General features: G+C 31.2%; 1 protein-coding gene across 1 annotated transcript in view; it reads left to right on the top strand.

The window, feature by feature from the left end:
* Window positions 1–10,077: 10,077 nt before the first annotated feature.
* CSN1S1 (casein alpha s1) overlaps window positions 10,078–21,391 on the top strand; it is a 12,592-nt gene continuing 1,278 nt past the window's right edge. Inside the window, exons 1-7 of the mRNA XM_037728914.1 lie at window positions 10,078–10,106; window positions 12,826–12,843; window positions 12,928–12,969; window positions 13,319–13,360; window positions 19,467–19,484; window positions 19,569–19,610; window positions 19,920–19,961. Of these exons, the coding sequence (XP_037584842.1) occupies window positions 13,334–13,360; window positions 19,467–19,484; window positions 19,569–19,610; window positions 19,920–19,961 (129 nt within the window). The 5' untranslated portion in view covers window positions 10,078–10,106; window positions 12,826–12,843; window positions 12,928–12,969; window positions 13,319–13,333. The remainder of the gene's footprint in view (window positions 10,107–12,825; window positions 12,844–12,927; window positions 12,970–13,318; window positions 13,361–19,466; window positions 19,485–19,568; window positions 19,611–19,919; window positions 19,962–21,391) is intronic.

The raw sequence follows: 21,391 nt of genomic DNA, 5'->3' as shown, positions 1-21,391 counted from the left end.
GAAAAAAATCTAGCTCTGTTGCCCAGGCTGGAGTTCAGCAGCACAATCTCAATTCACTGCAGCCTCTGCCTCCTGGGTTCAAGCAATTCTCCTGCCTCAGCCTCCCGAGTAGCGGGGATTCCAAGCAGGCACCACCACACCTGGCTAATTTTTGTGTTTTTAGTACAGACAGGGTTATGCCATGATGGCCAGGCTGGCCTTGAACTCTTGACCTCAAGTGATCCACTGGCTTCTACCTCCCCAAGTGCTGGGATTACAGATATGAGCCACTGTGCCCAGCCTGTATGTGTTAATTTCGTAATGAGTATGAATTCTAAAAAGAAATAAGCTTTCTGTAGTTGCCCCTTATCTGATCTATTTCCACTTTCACTTGTTTAGGAACTGTTGGATTTTCAAAAAAACTGTGTGATTTGACTAGAGTGGCCATGCCTTAGTATGCCTGGGTTAGTCCTGTTTTATGATTGTTGTCCTGTTGTAATTATTAAGAGCTGACCCTTTCATTGCTAGAAGTGTTGCATGTTGGCTGATCAATTACATGTTGAACCTACATGTGACCCTGTTATACAGAAAATTGAATAATGACTTTTGGAAAATAATTTCATTTTGTATTTACTTATGGGTCAAATTCCCATTTGTCCACAAATGTCCTAAATATGTGCTTCAAATTGAGTTTTGTTAATGGTTAGAACTGACCAAATTTAACTGATAAAAGCATACAGAATCTTTTCATGAATTACACTAGATTTTTAGACACCTTGATTTTGAGTTAGGAGTAAAATTAATAAATTTTCCTGGGTACACTTCTAGGAAAAGACAAAAGCAAGATATTATAATGTAGCTGATGCTTGTTCTCAGCCCCTTGAATACGTCACAGTGAACAGGAAACACTAGTAAGTTGTTGAAATTGATGTGATGTAGTCAGTAAGGAAGACGCTAACTAAAGATAACGTTAATATGGAAAAGTATGTCTCTTCTGATCCCTAATCTGAAATTAAGCACTATGAAATTTATTTTAACCCAGAATAATGCTCCTTTCATATGACTATGAAAAGGCTGTAAATATCATTATTCCTTATTACCTAAAAAATTTAGTAGGATTCTTTTCCTATATAAAGCAAAGTCACAATCAACAATTTTTAAAAACTCTCTCTATGTATGGATATTTTCCTCATGATATAATATTTTTCTATGTTGTAAAATGATATTAACATAAAGGAACAGAACTGGGGGTTGGGGAGAGGGATTGTCATTTTTTCCCTTAATTTACTTTAAAAAATAGAAAATCTGAGGTATGGTTTACTTTTCCAAAATCTTTTAAAATTATAATTAATGAATAATATTACTTCTAATTAGACAATGTTACAATTTGTTAAATAAGCTATTACAACCAACTTGACTAAAAGAAAGCAAAAAATTGTCTGATGTAGCTTAAATACAACCAAAACATATAGGACAGTTGAATTTCCTTCTTTGAAAAAAGATCAGAGGACATACAGTGTAAGTTAATCCACAAAGCAGATAGGCAAAATAAATAATAGAGGAAAAGCTTAATTTCAGAAGGTGAAATAAATGAATCCTTTTAATGGCCTAGTACACTAATAAAAATTGAAAAGTTTCACAACACTATTTTGTCCCCAGATTTCCATTATAGAAATTCAATTTTTCAAAATATACACAGAGAATTGCATTAACATGTTCCTGTCCAATTAGCCATTCAACATAAAATCATGTTTTTATAATACCCATAAAATTGGAAATTTTTGTGTTTTAATTTTCAATAATGCCACTTTATTTCCTGTATTATCTGTTATCATAGCATGAATCACTTCCTATTGAAAACTGTCTGAATTTCCTGGGAAAGGAATAGAACAAAAAATTAGTTTCCTATTTGGGAGAATTCTTAGAATTTAAATAAACCTATTCGTTGAACAGAAACCACAAAATTAGCATTTTCTAATCACTGCATTTAAATAGCTGTGAAGCAAAGATATCAGCCATCATCTTGATCATCAACCCAGCTTGCATCTCTCCAGTCTTTGGTTTAAGGTACTGCATTTACATACAGCAAAATTACTATCATTTTACATTATCTAATCTCTTTCTTCCACCCTTTACTAAGTTTATTTGTAACTTTTCCACATGTTTGCAAATATTAGAAACTTTTTATGTTTTACTGGCAGCTTAAAAATGCTTTTGCAAATTTTGATACCATTTTAGAGCTTTAGGCGATGAATCAATACAGTTTTATAAAAATACCAAATCATTTTTTGATAATTTTGTAGCTAAAATATTGTATGTTTTAAAAGTTGATACATTACTTCAGTAGAAACTTAGGGTAAGATAATTTAAATTATTTTTACTTATTTCTATGGAAAGTTGTTATGCAAATAATTTCTTATTTTTGTAATTACCATAACAAAAACAATTTCTGGCAGAATATTTCAAGGTCTTTTTTGTTTTATATAATTTTGGTAATAAAATTAATTCTACAATGTGTATATTATAATAGATAATTAAATATAGATGACTAATTTATAAAGATTATTAAATTTAGATATTCAGAAAGATACAAATAGATACATAGTAAATTAATTTGGGTTCAAACATATGCCCTTCTTTATTAACACATTTAGATTCTAAAATTTGTAGACTGAAGCAGTATATACAAATTTCAGCATTGATATGTTGATGAAAGTGTGAACAAATTGCATGTGTGACCTGATTTTTCTTTCTAATGATTTATCTGGAAACCATTTTCCCAGTACATGTGAATGTTCCTATTTCTGGGTTCTTGCAATTTGATGAAACTCCAGAAATCAAATATAATAAGACATGAATATTATGATTCTATACAATTCAGTCATCTTCATATAGTTATGTCATGAATAACTCAACGTAGCAAAACATGAAATGATGGCAAGATTCTTTAGAAAAATAATTAATGGAGATTAATAGCTTTTATATAACCTGCAGACAGGGTTTTTCAGGAAGGCTCAAAAAGAAAAGAATGCTCTCAAATAGATTTAAAAGATAAATCCATTTTCAAAAACTTTCATATAAAATTAAGTTCCAGTTCTCTGTAGATTTTAGTTTATTACTCACTTTAGAAAATCTGATCTGTGATCTAGGAGGAAAGTGTTTTGTTTTTTCTATTGTTTCAATATTAGCACTTCTTTATTTCTCTGATAAAGCCATATTATCACCTTAAAGACCAAATGTCATAAAGTGTTTGTGAAAAAAAAGTTTATAAAAAATTAGTATTTCTAAATAATATAAGAACTAAGAAAGTAACTAGAAAAATAAACTTTGGTATTGAGTAGTAAAGTTTTTAAAATTTTAAGTTTATAAAAATTCACATTATTGCTCCTCAAATGAGCCTATTTTTATCATAACTTGCTCCTTTGCTAAAAAATCAAGAATTTTTTTCATGAAACATATTTAATATAATAATATCTAACTCTTCCTTTTTCATACTCTTGTAGGCTTTGACAACCATGAAGCTTCTCATTCTTACCTGCCTTGTGGCTGTTGCTCTTGCCAGGCCTGTAAGTTCAGTAGAGAATTTAGAAAGTTTTAGATACTTGTTAGAAATGACCGGACACTCTGACACTACATCAAACATGGGATATTCAAAGCAATAATCTTAAAGCAATGGATAATCTCTAATTAGCCTCTGCAGTCATAGAAATGCTATAATGCTTCACATTTTCATCATGATTATACAGTCCACTGAGAGCCTTAACTCTGAATAAAATATCTGACTTGAATTATAAGCACTCCACAATAAAAAAGAACTAAAAATTTACAAATGAGAAAAGGAATAAATAAGATAGTGCACAACATAATAAGTGGCATCAAACAATGTGTTTAAGGTTATTCCTTGAGTCTACTAAAGAATTATGATATTTCTAAAAATATAATAGTTGCCCAACATTTCTTTACTAAATATAACACAGAGCAACATGTTCCAATATATCCTACCTTTGGAACTAAAATCAAACCCTCATTTGAGAATGGCTTGTGTCAACCTTTTTCCCCCTCACAGGAATAGAAAACTGGGGTGATTCAGCTGATCGATTGATCAGTTTATTGTGGTCACTGTGGACAATGAAACTAGATAATATGAATTAAAATTACCTTTTCTCTCAAAAAAATAATGTTTATATCAATTGGATACTTATGTGAACCAAAAAGTTTCTCTGTTCTCTTGTTACGTTGTAGTTAATGAATGAGAAGAATAAACAGAAATTACCTGACTAGAAAAAAAAAGTCAATTTAGAGGGATGATCTGGGATATTTGGACACTGAAATTATCTCATACAGAAGCGAAATTTCTGAAATGCTGCCATAGTCTGTTGTTTGCACTGAAAGATTTGTTCTCTAGATTCTCCTTTGGAAAGTGTTGAAACAGTAATTGTCAACTTCTGAACCAATAGCCTTTGTTTATGCTATAATCACTAGAAAGAAATCTCTGCTTGCAAGTTACCAAAGCAGTGATGAAACTTCTTCAGGAATGAATCATCTGAGCAGTTCTTATCTTGTCATTTTAACAAGAAGTGGGGAAAAGCAGCCCAGAAAATAGATGCTACACCTTTACTCCAAAGGAAACAATACGGTTCTTTCTTTCTTTCTTTGTGCCACTGTTCAACCTGAAGTCTTGTCTCCACGTTCAAAATGCACACTGAGATCAATTTTCATATAAGTTAAGGGATGATAAAAATAAAATCCAGACAAACATTTAAATTAGGAATATATTTTTCATATTTTATATTATTTATAATGGTTTAAAATCATCTGTAGAAATATGATGTAATATAAATAGTTCAGAAAACTAAATAAATTATTCATTATTCCGGATTAATTTAAACTAATCCAGAATCTTTACTTTGTAAAGATGTTTTACATAATTTTCTCAATTCCCAGCCATAATCTAAAGAAAGAAAATGATTAAACGATTTTCCTTTGATATTTGTCTATAAAATCACTACTTTTTCTTTTTTTTTTTCTTTTTTTTCAAATTGTTACTCCCAGAGAAACTTGGTCTCTGACAGATTTTGCTATTAAAGAACATACCTTTTGAAAATAGCAGCGTCAAAATTCATCTTACTGTATGTGAATTATTATATTGTTACTGTCATTTTAGTTACTTTTGTTTTACAATTATTCCATTGTTTTTCACAGAAACTTCCTCTTAGATACTTAGAACTCCTTCAATTAAATTTTCTGCATTCCAAGAACTCAAACTATGGAGCACATACTCCAAATGTGCTCTTCCCTTCTCATGAAACAGCCTGTTTCACTTTTGCTGACATACCATTTCTTTAGTTCGAGCACTGCCAGATGTTATTTGCCCTCACTAAACTAAGAGAATGGCGCATGGACTTACATTTATGTTAATAATAATCTTACTTTTATTCTAGAGAAATAGTTAATTAAACTGATATATATTAACATGTTTATTTTAATGTATTCTTTCTTTCGATGGTACACAGACTCAAGTATGTGATTTACAATTTGGTCTCATTTTATATGTTGAGTCTTGAATTAGTTACCTCTACCACAACTTTCTATGAGCACAATTAATCCTCCATTCTGTCCCACAGCTAGACTAATACTGTTTAAAAATTATTATTTTTTACAGAATCCAGCAAAGAACAGTGAGGTAAGCTCTCTTTATGGGGAGTCAAGATTTTCTTTCTTTTGCTCTCTGTCATTCAGTTAGCTGTCATGCATATTGAATGTCTTCTTCATTACAATTTTTATTTCCCTTCAAATGCATCCAACAACTCCAGTACCTGGATTGTTCTCTCAATTCTGTTATGATGAAATTCCTATTAAACTTCTTAGTCATTTTGGTAAGCACAGACTTACTGAATTTCCTGGCCTGGTGAACTAAGGTGCAGGTGTCTTTTAGATTTTAGAATTAGATCATAAAACTAAAACTAATTATTTGTTCTTCTACCTAAGAAATATGTTGGTTTACCAAATTAAATGGAGCACTTGTGTTCAAATTGGAATAATGTAGGGGTTTTTTTTTGGTATTTTTATTATTACAATTTAATTTCAATAGGAAATCGTCAAAGAAAGAAAGTTTCTCAGACTTGATCTGGTAAGTGTTATCCATTTTTTCTTAAAAATCATAATTTTTTGGAAAAATTATTTAATTTTACTTACAAAAATGTTTTTTCACTGGGTTGCAGTGGCTCACACCTGTAATCCCAATACTTTGGGAGGCTGAGGCAGGAGGATTGCTTGAGCCTAGGAATTTGAGACGAGCCTAAGCAACATAACCAAACTCTGTCTCTACAAAAAGAATTTGAAAAAAGAAATTAATCTGAGGTGGTGGCATGCACCTGTTGTTCCAGCTACTTGGGAAGCTGAGGTGCAAGGGTCACTTGAGCTTGGGAAGTCAAAGCTGCTGTCAGCCGTGATAGCACCTGGGAAACAGAGCAAGAAATTGCCTAAAAAGAAAGATCTTTTTTTCTTAAGTTGATCAACACTTCCCATCATTCAGTCACCCAAATGCCCAGAAAGAATATAGAAACCAGATAATACATATATTAAAGAGCCACTTCAAATTTTAATTTTTACCTAAATGTTTGCCTCTCCACTCTGCTGTCCTTTCCATGATGTATGTAGAGGTTTACAATTTCCATATTCCTTCTAATAGAATGCTCCTAACTGTAAATAATACCTATATGTGTCATATTACCTGTAATTTTTTACTTAATTGTTGAATAGAAGAACATCACATTTTAATTCAAGGACGTTATCTAAATGATTTGATAGGTAACTGTAAATAAATTTTAACATACTTTTTTTTTTTTATAGCCTACACCATTAGAATTAAGAGAGGTAAGAATGACTCGACATGTTATACCACACAATTAACAAGGGAAGCAAGTGTTAAGATCAGGAGACTCAGGACAGTGCCTAAAACAAAGCGAAAGTCAAGAATAACAAGTCTGAGTGGAAAAAATTTAAAAATATTGTCAAGTGCATATTTATATACTAGCCCTACACAAAGACAGTGTAGAGAAAGACTAACTAAAGGTTAGGAATGATATAAAAGAAATATTTGTTCATTCATGAAAAATAGATTTATTTTTAAATTTGTATCAGTGCTAATGAATTCTGCTGAGAATTCTAAAGACTACTGATTTCATTGACTCAATGTGTAGTGCGAAAGACAACTTAAGGTGAGAAATGATATAATAAGAAATATTAGTTCATTTGTGAAAAAGAAACTTATTTTTAAATTTGTATCAGCACTGTGTGGAGTACATTTTCTCATAGATTTCCACTCACTTATTGTTTCACTAATATTGTTTATCTCCTATTTTTTATCCCTAAGGAATACATCAATGGTATGAACAGGGTAAGAAACATTAATGAAATTTAAATTATTTTAAAAGTTTGTCTTTATATAAACATATTTTACAAGCTACGCTTTATTGATTTTAGCAGAGAAAAGTTCTGAGAGAAAAACAGAGTGATGAAATCAAGGTACCAAAGTTATTCTTGAAAGAGTATGGCAAAAGTATATATTCTTGTAGTAGAAAAAAAATGTTTTCATTTAGGGAAAAAATTATTTTCTATGGTTTTTACCTTTCCTTGAACTTTTCACTCACAAATTTGTAGTGAGTATTGAATTCTGCTGAGAATTCTCAAGATAATGATTTCATTGACTTAATTGTGTAGCTGTGATGAAACAAGGCCTTAGTGTGGATAAAGGAACGAAAAAAATAAATAAATAAATGCAATTATGTGTTCACAATTATCACCAAAATGAAGTGAGTGAGTGCCTTATCAATGGTATTATGTGAAGTAATACGGTATCTGGCTCAAGAATATTTACATAGTCATACTCAATTGTTTTCTTTAAACGTAACATCTTTGATTTGAATTGTCTACTAGCTTTTTTAGTAGAATTGGTATTGGGAGAGCAGGTGCTTAAACTTTATGCAATAAAAAACACTTCTTCATAGCAATGTTTCATACCTGCCTGATTGACTGTCTTGGCAGAATAGTGGGAATGAATCTGTTGAGGTGAGACCTTTTGTTTTAAAATTGTTAAATCAACATGAGGAAAAGAAGCAAAACATATTTCCCAAAATAAATTATTATCTTAAATTAAAACTATGACACATAACTCTAATTTAAAGAAAGAAAAGATGTGCTGTATCATACATTGGCCAGAATAACTAAACCAACACAAATATTTTGAATTTAAATTCTTTGGATATGTCACCGCTCTCTGTAGTGCTGTAGTCATGAAAACTGAGTACAGCATACTAGATGGAGCCAATTCATCTGCTTAGGTGCTTATACACGGTTGAATCAGTGCTCTCCTTTAGTCCAGTTGTATTTACTGCATGAGCTTCAGTGCAGTGTTCTGCTCAGTGTCCAGAAAGCCAAGTTTAAAAAGAAGGAAAACAAAAAGTTATGCTGGATAAAGGAAAATGTAAACTTGTTTTCATTGATTTCCTACAATGCAGAAGAGTCCAAAACGTTTTATTTAAACTTCAAAATGCAGATTCAGTTAGCTCAGAGATAAAGTAGGCAGGTTCCTTCATTTTTCTTATTACTTTGATATTGTCTCAGTTTTCTATTTTCTTTGGCATCTATTTTATTTGGTAATCATTGCTTTTGTATTTGACTATTTGTCATGAAAAATAAAATTAATTATCCTTTCTTTCCTCAGAATCGTGTTATGGTAGAGCCTGAGGTAAGACCTTTTCATTCTAGTGAACTCTACACTTAGGCATCATATATAGTATATGCCATATACTTCATATTAAGAAGGTTGTCTTTTGAACTTAAACAAGATAAGACATTGAATTTTAAAACGTTAAAATCCTAATTTTAAATTAATCCCTTTCTAACTTTAACTGGTTGAACTTCTAAAACAAGAGTATTATAGTCAAGAATATACAATGTTGTGCTAGATAAGGTTGAAATTGGAAGACTGAATTTAAGCCGTTTCAATAACAATTAGTAAAAAGATTGCTTATTCATTAAAATACAAAATAAAAACAAAAATTCCATGAATGTTTAAAATAAGACTCTAACACTGAATCTGACATCCTAGGGCATGAGATTACTCTTTTATTTTAGATACAAGGGTATGTATAAAATTTTTACATGAGTATGTTAGACACAGGAAGTGAGTATATTACACAATAGGTATAGGTTAGTGCAAAAGTTATTGTGCTTTTTGCCATTAAAAATAATGGCAAAACTATTAGGTTGGTGAAAAAGTAATTGCAGTTTTTAAAAAGTAATGGCAAAAACCGCAATTACTTTTGCACCAGCCTAATACTTTGTCACCCCACGCACTCTCCTTCTCCTTGTGCAGAAAGAATCTGTTGCAGCAATTACCTAGGATCAGTGAGCTACACTACCTACTCCACAGATATGTTTTCTAAAATGCTGACTTATTACATATGGTTAACCAACCCTTCCCAGAGGTAAAGTCTCCTAAATATTAAACTTAATCCTTTAATTTATGTACGTACTAATATGTATGTGCTTGGGAAGTAAAATTATATGTATATATAAACATAAAGGATTTCAAGAAACAGTAAATATTTCAAAGTAAATGTTTTAAAAGCTAATGTAATTTTAGCTCCATCTTAAGAATACTTATTGTATTTAATGTTACTATTTTATTCACTTCCAAGAATCTCCAATGGGAGATAAGAATAGATGTTTAACCCAGGGTTCTGGGTACCCAGTTCAATATGGTTCTTTATTAGAGTTTCATTTTTGTCACAAAAATCTATGTAAATTTTGCATCCTACTCAATGATAAACCCGCATTTGTTTTCTAAATTAAAAACTATTATTTTTAAGTTTTTATATTCACAGATAAGTTATTAAACATGCCACCATAATTTTTCAAGCAAAATTCACACTCCAAAAAATGCAATGTAGTAGGCCTGAATTTTTCCATACCACTTATTCAATTCCAGTGTTACCATGGTAAGCATTTCACCATAATGATATAGAACTAGCTTCCTTCAAACTCTAAAAATCCCAGGGGATAATTAACACTAGTTTTCTTTCCTTCAGCAGTCAGAATCTAGCACCAGTTCATCAAGTGAGGTAAATAATCTTGATATTAATTCAGTGGCTCAATTAATTTAAAAAATTATGAAAACTTGTACTGTGAGGATTACATATTTCATAATGTCTGATTGTACAAGGCAGTGTACATGTGGCACTATTCTAGTTTTAGTATGTGATTTGCTATCCAAAAGATGTAAGAAAGCAATTGTTGTCAGAGACAAATTTACAAAATTATTTCTGGGCAAACAACCTTACCTGGCCATCTGTGATATCCAAATTAATTTTATTTATCAATTATTTTGTCCTTCACAGATTTCGTTAAAACTCAATCTTGTCATTAAAAATTCTAACCATTACCATGCTTCCAAACCAATGAAGTAAACATTTCAAAAGCTATTTAGAATTCAACCAGTTCTAGGTTAATCAGACACTGGATTCTTCCAATTACTCTCCACCCTTTGCCCCTTGTTAATCTTGAGAAAAAAAAGTTGTCATACATAAAAAGTTGTATGGTTTTTTCTTTGACTTTGGGAGAAGACCTTCAGTCAAGTTACCAAAATAAAACCAACTCAGTTAAGTAGGTTTTCTATTAATTAAATAAAAATCATTACTTCACATCCACCCCAACATTTGGAACAATGCACTGGTTAAAGCAGTGAGAAAAGCAAAAGCAAATGTGATTATAATATATGCTTCAAATTATTAATGTTGTCTCAGTTATTCGAGAATTTACCACTAAAATCAATTTACTGCAGTTATTTAGTAATAGTTGCGTTGATTCATATTTTAACATTAAAAGTAAATTAATGTCATTAAATTAAAGCTATGCATGATTTTATTTTTTAAAGGAAATTTCTCTCAGTGAGCCTGAGGTAAGATATATTTGCCAAATTTTAAATATATTAATATTGTCCAGGATAAATTTAAATGCACTTACTTTCATACACACACCCATACACCCCTTCCAAGTGAAGACATGCTAAACCAATGGAAAAATATGTTATCTGGAAAAATCGCATTAAAGATTTATCAAAGGCAAATATACAAGAATGAGTGAGAATATTATATTAATAAATTATTTATCCTTTTCAATATCTGCTATACTTTATTGAAAGTAGTCTGATGGAATCTAAATGTTTTCTTATTCCCCTCTAGAAATAAACTGTTTTTATCCTAGGTATCTAATTCACACTTTTAGATTAACATTTGTATTTTATAGTCTCCTTTTGAATCTGCATAGTATTTAAGTGGCAGTCTATAGATTTGGTTATACTTGATTTTGACTCAAAGCTCTACCTTTTATGCATATGTGATGTTACGGCAATAATAAATATTAGATGATGTAAAGCAATTAATACAATCCATGACACATAGTCAATAAATGTTGGATATTAGAAAAATTATTTTTCCCTGTTCATCTAATATTCTAATCTAATTTGATCAAAGTTAAATCTTCATAGTCAAAATCCAAAAATACTGTTTCAATTTTCTTAATAATTCTGATATACTATAACTAAAATTGACTGGTACTAATTTATATCACACAGAATTATAATTTAAACTCAAGAAGTTGCTTTTTAAAATGTTTTTAAAAGGGAATAATAGAACAGGTTTAAATTATTTGTAGTAGAAATAGCACTCAGGTAGGCGTAATAGTTCCTTATTCTTTACCCTTGAGAAAGTGCATTGTCAGATTCTTGTTTTATTATATGAAAACGGTGGGGTTGGACTGAATGACATCCAAACAATTGAGAATATTTTTCTTTTTAAATAGAAGCAGTTTCGTATACTGAACAAATACAACCAACTTCAGCTGGTAATACTTTATTCATTAGAATACAAAACCACATTCTACTATTCATACAAAAATTAAAACATTAAATTATAAATTCAGGCCACTTCTAAATACATTTCCATTTTACTTAAGAAATTATTTATTCTAGCTTTGACCAATAACATGCAGATTGTTCATATGATTGCCTGCATATTTGCTGGCAAAGCTCATTCTCTTTATGCCTGCACTAAAGTTGTATATCTTATCCATAAATAATAACCAAGGAGAAACTGACTATATTCTACCACAAATCTTTTAATCTCCCTGATGATACGTTATATTTAAGAATTTATGGTGTGTTTATTTTCACAAATTCAGAACTGGTTGAGAATTTAATAAATATGCTTACCTGTGAAATCACAGATATGTCAAACTTTCCAGTTAAGGAAACAGTATAGACACTAGGAAAGGAATCAGGAATGCTAAACATTGGATTTGCTTCTGTCAAAACTCAAATAATCTGCTCATCACTGGTTTTGACCCTTTGGGAAATACTTTGTTCTAATATGGCAAAATTACGGATTAGCATTTTTAATCTGTCATCAATAGAGAAAGATGAAAATCAATAACGAATTTACTTTGGACCCTAACTGTTACTCTAGTTTCCATTTTCAGGTTACTTGTGTTTAAAATAGTATCTAAATACATTTAAACATATCAGTACCCCAATAGGATTCATCTTTATTGATCTAGGAAATTACTGGAATAATGTATTTTAGTACCATAGATATGATATAGCTAGTTTGTAACCTCCACAGTTATTAGAGCCAACTGGTCCTCCTGAGAGGTTTTGTAGTATTTTATATTTGTATCTTCAGCATTTAACATTGTCCCTGAACAAATGAAGGTACCCAGCAAATGTTTCTTATAAATGAGTAAATAAAATGAAAATACTGAAACAGAATGTTTTCTCTTCCCTAGCAAGCTCTCCATGCCCAGGTGAGATTATTTATTAAAACTAAAATATTTTAGTATTTCCTTCATGTGTTATGTTTTTATAATGCATGCTTCCTTTTTTAACAGAAATATATTCCAAGAGAGAGAGTGTTCTACCAACCCTGTCTGGTAAAATTTCATTTAAAATTTGCCAAATATAAAATTTAAATAATTAATTAATAGCCATGAATAGAAAACACATGGTCCTAAAGAAGTGGTAGACTATTATTTTCCTCAAAGTATGAATCTTACACATTGTTTATTTTCCCAAACTATAAAGAGGTTAGCCCTTAGCTAAAACTTTTTTCTAACGTTAGAAAATAAAAAGGATTTTGATATTTTTTGCTAATCTTCGCATAGAATACAGCCTAATCTAAATTTCATGAATGATGTTATGTATACTCCTGGTACAATGTAAGATAAATGTGTTGTACCAGAAGATGTCTAAGTAATTTAGAATGCATTTCCTTTTATGCAGGAGCAGACTTGCAGAATGAGTGAAAACAACCATGTCCAAGTGGTAATATTTGTTTAATATATTACAAAACAACAATATTTTGTTAAGTTTAAATATGTTTGCTCTTAAGTAGCCCCCTACTCTTGAAGAGAATTTTTCTTCTCAATCATTTCTCTCTCCCAATTTAAATCTCAGTTCTGACAACATCTAATCACATGACCTTGAGCACACTGTGTATTCTCTTGGACCTTTCTTTTCTCATTTGTGGAGAAAAATAGTATGTGTCTATCAATTTATTTCCTCCTCCAAAACTCCCATGTCTTGATCTTTACAGTGATATAGTGTGTCTTCACATTTAAAGATAGTAACTGGATGTTTAATTCAGTGACTCTGTTCCATTAATGACTCGATTTATACACAACATGCTAATTTTTTAAAAAATGAAATCAACTATGTAAAGAAAACCATGGAACTTCCTCCGTATGAATGCAACTATAGAAAAATCCTTTTAGTTCCTCATAGTACATCAAATTTTACCCTCAATTTTATTTTTTTCTCAAATTCTGTAATCACTTTCACTGACTAACGTCAAAAGAAAATGAAGTATTCCCTTCATTTGGGCCCTAAAGAGTTAATTGGTCTTAACTTTCCATGTAATTGTTATTATTATTATTATTATTTTGAGACAAAGTCTCACTCTGTCACCCAGCTGGAGTGCAGTGGCAGGATCCTGGTTCACTGCCTCCACGGTTCAAGCTATTCTCATGCCTCAGCCTCCTGCGTAGCTGGGATTACAGTCGGGCATTACCACACTCAGTTAATTTTTGTATTTTTAGTAGACATAGGTTTTCATCACGTTGGCCAGCTTGTCTAAAACTCCTGACATCAGGTGATCTGCCCGCCTCAGCCTCTCAAAGTGCTGGGATTATAGGCATGACCCACCACATCAATGTAATTATTTTCAAAAATGAGTGTGACAACTATATATGCATTTATATATTATCTTACAAGGTGAAAGCTTCTATTTCGTAAGACAGAAACTTACTGCTTCTGTTTGCATTTTATTATATTCTTTTTCTTTAGCTTTTAAATTCAAATAAAAAAAATAGATTGACCAGGTTACTACCTGTAAAGTAAATACCACAAATTAACGAGATACTATTTAAATTACTACTTCACTTCATTAAATTTGTAATAAAATTTGTTATAATCCATTGTTGTTATGCAAAGACAAATAAGAAAACCGTATAACATTATAATATTGTTATATTGTATTATCATATTATAATATGATTCACCACCCTTGTGTTGTTTTAGTCTTTAACATTCATGGAATTTCCCTATAAAGGCAGTACTGCTTTTGATTTATTCTTTTATTAAAGAAGGAGCCATAATGATTTCTAGTCAGTCTTTTTGACACCCTTACTGCCTATAGCAGTGAGGCAATATGGGGATTAGTTCAGTGTATATCTATTTAAACTATACTCTCAGGTTGGGTATGGTGGCTTAAGCTTGTAATCGTGCCTGATTAGATATATGATGTTATATTTAGAGAAACCTAAAGACCCCACTAAAAAAACTATTAAACTAATAAGTTCAGTAATGTTTCATGATATAAAACCAACACAGAAAATTCAGTAGCACCTCTATATGCCAACAGTGAACAATATGAAAAAGAAATCAAGAGAAAGTAATCTCATTTACAGTAGCTACAAATAAAATATCTATCAATACACTTAGTCAAAGAAATGAAAGATCTTGACAATGAAAACTATAAAATATTGATGCAAAAAATTAAAGGAGACACACAAAATATGGAATGACATTTAATGTTCATGAATCAGAAGACAGAATTTAAATCATTTAAATAATAAGTAGTAAAAATATTGCTTATTCATGAAAAGACAAGACAAAAACAAAAGGTGCATGAATGTTTAAAATAAGACTTTAGCCAGGTACGGTGGCTCACGCCTGTAATCCCAGCACTTTGGGAGGCCGAGGCGGGTGGATCACGAAGTCAGGAGATCGAGACCATCCTGTTCAACATGGTGAAACCCCGCCTGTACTAAAAATACAAAAAATTAGCTGGGCGTGGTGGCGCGTGCCTGTAGTCCCAGCTACCTAGGAGACTGAGGCAGGAGAATTCCCTGAACCCAGGAGGCGGAGGTTGCAGTGAGCCGAGATCGCGCCATTGCTCTCCAGCCTGGGTACCAAGAGCGAAACTCCGTCTCAAAAATAAAAAAAAATAAAAAAAAAAAAAGACTTTAACAAAATGCTTGCTCTAACATTCCAGGGCATGAAATTACTCTTTTACTCTTTTATTTAAGATACAAGTGTATGTGTGAAAGATTTTTGCATTAGTATATTAGACACAGGTAGTGTAGTGAGCAAACTACCTAATAGATATAGGTTGGTGCAAATGTTATTGTGCTTTTTGCCATTAAAAATAATGGCAAAACTCTTAGGTTGGTGCAAAAGTAATTGCAATTTTTAAAAAGTAATGGCAAAAAAACTGCAATTAACTTTTGCACCAACCTAATAATTTGTCAACCCATGCCCCTCTCCCTCTCCTTGGGCAGAAATAATCTGTTCCAGCAATTACCTGGGATAAATGAGCTACACTACCTACTCTACGAATCTATTTTTTAAAATGCTGACTTGTTACATATGGTTAACCCTTCCTAGAGATAAAGTCTGTTGAATATTAAAATTCATCTTTGAAAATATGTATGTACTTGGGAAGTAAAATTATATAGATATACAAATATAAACATAAAGGATTCTAAAGAAAAAATAAATATTTCAAAGTAAATATCTTAAAAGTTAATGTAATTTTAGTTTCATCTTAAGAATATGTATTATATTCAATGTTTCCATTTTGTTCACATCAAAGAAGCTCCAATTCTGGGTACCCAGTTAAATATGGTTTTTCATTAGAAGTTTCATTTTTGTCACAAAAATCAGTGTAAATTTTGCATTCTACTCAATGATAAACCTGTGTTTGTTTTCCTGAATTAAAAACTATTGTTTATAAGTTTTTATGTTCCCAGATAAGTTAATAAACCTACCGCTGTAATTTTTCCAGTAAAAATGACACTCCAAAAAATATAATGTAGTAGGCCTGAATTTTTCCATACCACTTATTTAATTCCAATGTTACCATGGTAAGCATTTCACCATGATGGTATGGAATTCATCTCCTTCAAATTTGAAAAATCCCAGGGGATGATTAACAGTAGTTTTCATTCTTTCAGCAGTCGAAATCTAGCACCAGTTTGTCAAGTGAGGTAAATAATTTTGATATTAATTCGATGGCTCAATTAATTTAAAAAATTATGTAAACTTGTACTGTGAGGATTACATATTCCATTAGGTCTGATTGTACAAGGCAGTGAACATGTGGCACTATTCTAGTTTTAGTATGTGATTTGCTATCCAAAAGAAATAAGAAAGCAATTGTCTGTCAGAGACAAATTTACAAAATTATTTCTGGGCAAACGAGCTTATCTGGCCATCAGTGATATTCAATTTTTTTTTCTTTTTTCTTTTTTTTTTTTTTTTACCAATTACTCTGTCCACAGATTTTTTTCAAACTCAATTTTATCATTAAAAATTCTAACCATTACCATGCTTCTGAACCAAGGGAGTAAACATTTCATAAACTATTTATAATGCAACCAATTTTAGGTTAATCAGACACTGGACTCTTCCAACTACTCTCCACCTTTTACCCTGTGTTAATCTGGAGAAAAAAAGTTGGCATACATAAAATGTGGTGTAGTTTTTCTTTTGGCTTTAGGAGAAGACCTTCAGTCAAGTTACCAAAATAAAACCAGCTTGGTTAAGTGGGTTTTCTGTTAATTGAATAAAAATCATTACTTTGCATCCACCCACAACATTCGGAACAATGCACTAGTTAAAGCACTGAGAAAAGGAAAAGCAATGTGATTATAATATATGCTTCAAATTATTCAACTTGTCTCAGTTATTTGGGAATTTACCACTAATATCAATTTCCTGTAGTTATGTAGTAATAGTTTGGTTGAACCATATTTTAACTTTAAATGTAAATTAATGTCATAAAATTAAAACTATCCATATTTTTATCTTTTAAAGGAAACTTCTCTCAGTAAGCCTGAGGTAAGATATATTTACTAAGTTTAAAATATATTAATATTTTCTGGGATAAACTAAAACACACTTAAATGCGCGCACACACACACACACACACATACACACACACATCCTCCAAGTGAAGACATGCTAAACCAAGGAAAAATATGTTATCTAGTAAAATTGCATTAAAGATTTATCAAAGGCAAATATACCACAGAAAGAGTGAAAATGTTGTATTGAAATTCTCTATCTTTTTCAATATCTAATAAATTTTATTGTAAGTAGTGTGATGGAATCTAGATGTTTTCTTACTTCCCTCTAAAAATAAAACTAACAACTTTTTAAAATCCTAGATGTCTAATTCACACTTTCAGTTGAATATTTGTATTTTATAGTTTCTTTTTGAGTCTGCATAGTATTTAAGTGACAGTCTATAGATTTGGTTATACTTGAATTCGACTCAAAGCTCTACCTTTTACACATATGTGATGTTAAGCAGTTCACTTTCCCAGTATAAATCTATAAATAAACCCTAAAATGGTAATAATAATAAATATTAGATGATATAAAGCAATTAATACAATCCATCACACATCATAAACTGTCAAAAATTTTGGATAATATTAGAAAAATTATTTTTCCTCTTCATCTAATATTCTAATCTAATTTGACCAAGTTAAATTTTCACAGTAAGAAAACAGAAAAAACAGTTTTAATTTTCTTAATAATTCTGATATACTGTAACTAAAATTGGCTGATACCAATTTATATCAGACAGAATTGTGTTTTAAATTCAAGAAGTTGCTTTTTAAATGTTTTTAAAAGGGAATAATGGAAAAGGTCCAAAATATTTGTGGTAGAAATAGCACTCAGGTAGGCTAATAGTTTCTCATTTTCTAACCTTGGGAAAGAGCATGGTAAGATTCTTGTTTTATTATATGGAAATGATGGGGTTGGACTGAATGACATCCAAGCAATTGAGAATATTTTTCTTTTTAAATGAGAACAGTTTTGTAGACTGAACAAATACAACCAACTTCAGTTGGTAGTATTTTATTCATTATAATACAAAGTCATTGAATTAAAATTAATGACTATAAAATTAAAACATTAAATTTTAAATTGAGGCCACTTCTAAGTATATTTCTATTTTTCTTAAGAAATTATTTATTCTAGCTTTGACCAATAATGGGCAAATTACTTATATGGTTGCCTGCGTATTTGCTGGCAAAGCTCATTCTTTTTATGCCTGCACTAAAGTTGTATATCTTATCCATAAATACTAACCAGGGAGAAAGTGACTATATTCTACAGCAAATCTTTTAACCTCCCCAATGATACATTATATTTAAGAATTTGCAGTGTGTTTATTTTTGCAAATTCAGACCTGGTTGAGAATTTTATAAATATGCTTACCTGTGAAATCACAGATATGTCAAATTAACTTTCCATTTAAGAAAACAGTATAGACTCTGGGAAAGGAATCAGGAATGCTAAACATCAGATTTGCTTCTCTCAAAACTCACATAATCTGCTTATCACTGGTTTTGACCCTTTTGAGTATCATAAAAGTCTTTCTTTGGGAGGACAATAAAAACCTTTCAGTTACTACAAATAAATTTGACTTAATGAAGATTTTGTGAAATGCTTTGTTCCAATTTAGCAAAACTACATGTGAGCATTTTTAATCTGTTATCAGTAGAGGAAGACGAAAATCAACAATGAGTTCAATACGGACCCTGCTGTTCTAGTTTTCATGTTCAGGTTACTTGTGTTAAAGATAATATCTAAATAGATTTAAACATATCAGTACCCCAATAGAATTCATCTTTATTGATCTAGGAAATTACTGGAATAATATATTTTAGTACCATAGATATAATATAGCTAGTCTGTAACCTCCACAATTATTAGAACCAACTGGTCCTCCTGAGAGGTTTTGTAGTATTTTATATTTGTATCTTCAGTATTTAACATTGTCCCTGAACAAATGTTTCTTATAAATGAGTAAATAAAATGAAAATACTAAAACAGAATGTTTTCTCTTCCCTAGCAAGCTCTCCATGCCCAGGTGAGATTATTTATTAAAACTAAAATATTTTAGTATTTCCTTCATGTGTTATGTTTTTATAATGCATGCTTCTTTTTTTAACAGAAATATATTCCAAGAGAGAGAGTGTTCTACCAACCCTATCTGGTAGTATTTTATTTAAAATTTGCCAAATATAAAATTTAAATAATTAATTAATAGCCATAAATAGAAAATACATAGTTCTAGAGAAGTGGTAGGTTATTATTTTCCTCAGAGTAGGAACCTTACACATTGTTTATTTTCCCAAACTATAGAGAGGTTAGCCCTTAGCTAAAACTTTTTTCTAACGTTAGAAAATAAAAAGGATTTTGATATTTTTTGCTAATCTTCACATAGAATACAGTCTATTCTAAATTTCATGGATGATGTTATGTATATTCCTAAGTAATTTATAATGCATTTCCTTTTATGCAGGAGCAAACTCACAGAATGAGTGAAAACAACCATGTCCAAGTGGTAATATTTGTTTAATATATTACAAAACAATAATATTTTGTTAAGTTTAAATATGTTTGCTCTTAAGTAGCCCCCTACTCTTGAAGAGAATTTTTCCTCTCAGTCATATCTCTCTCCGAACTTAAATCTCAGTTCTGACAACACCTAATCACATGACCTTGAGCACACTGTGTATTCTCTTGGACCTTTCTTTTCTCATTTGTGGAGAAAAATAGTATGTGTCTATCAATTTATTTCGTCCTCCAGAACTCCCATGTCTTCATCTTTACAGTGATATAGTGTGTTTTCACATTTAAAGATAGTAACTGGATGTTTAATTCTTCAGAGTCACTGAATTAAATCATGACTCATATAATGACTCAATTTATACACAACATGCTAATTTTTTAAAAAATGAAATCAACTATGTAAAGAAAGCCATGGAACTTCTTCCATATGACTGCAACTATAGAAAAAAACCTTTTAGTTCCTCATAGTGTATCAAATTTTGCCCTCAATTTTATTTTTTTCTCAAATTCTGTAATCACTTTCACTGGCAAAGTGAAAAGAAAATAAAGGCAAGTATTCCCTTCATTTGGTTCCTAAAGAGTTAACTGGTCTTAACTTTCCTTGTAATTATTATTATTATTATTATTTTGAGGCAGAGTCTCGCTCTGTCACCCAGCTGGAGTGCAGTGGCAGGATCCTGGCTCAGTGCCTCCCGGGTTCAAGTGATTCTCATGCCTCAGCCTCCCGAGTAGCTGGGATTATAGGCAGGCATCACCACGCACAGTTAAATTTTTATTTTTAGTAAAGACAAGTTTTCATCACGTTGGCCAGACCTGTCTAAAACTCCTGACCTCAGGTGGTCTGCCCGCCTCAGCCTCCCAAAGTGCTGGGATTATAGGCATGACCTACCACGTCAATGTAATTATTTTTAAAAGGAGTGTGACAACCATATATACATTTTTCATGTTAATGAAGGTTTGGAGTAGCAATAATTTGATCTAACATTGTGTTCAGTGGTTGTAAATTACTAAACTATCGCCTTAGTCTGTTTTGTGCTGCTATAGCACAAGACAGATTGAGTAATTTATAATGAACAGAAATTTATTTGGTTAACAGTTGTGGAGGCTGTAAGTCCAAGATTGAAGGGCCACAGTGTCTGTCAAGTGAGGGCCTTCTTGCTGCATTATTCCATAGTGGAAGAGAAAAAATACAGAAGAGAGGGTCAAACTCAGTCATAACAAGCTCACCCTTGCAACGATGCGGCCACTCCTGTGATAATAGCATTAAGTGAGAGCAGAGCCCTTGTGAACTAATCACCTCTTCAAGGTCCCACCTCCTGTTGCATTGGCTGTTAAGTTTCCAACACATGATCTTTGGGAAACACATCAAATCATAGCAACTTATTCCTCTCTCTCTCTCTCTCTCTCTCTCTCTCTCTCTCT

The sequence above is a fragment of the Cebus imitator genome, unplaced genomic scaffold, assembly GCF_001604975.1.
Source record: "Cebus imitator isolate Cc_AM_T3 unplaced genomic scaffold, Cebus_imitator-1.0 Scaffold283, whole genome shotgun sequence".
NCBI classification, from domain to species: domain Eukaryota; kingdom Metazoa; phylum Chordata; class Mammalia; order Primates; family Cebidae; genus Cebus; species Cebus imitator.
The sequence above is the reverse complement of the archived record's forward strand: the minus strand, read 5'-3'. Positions and strand labels throughout refer to the sequence as shown.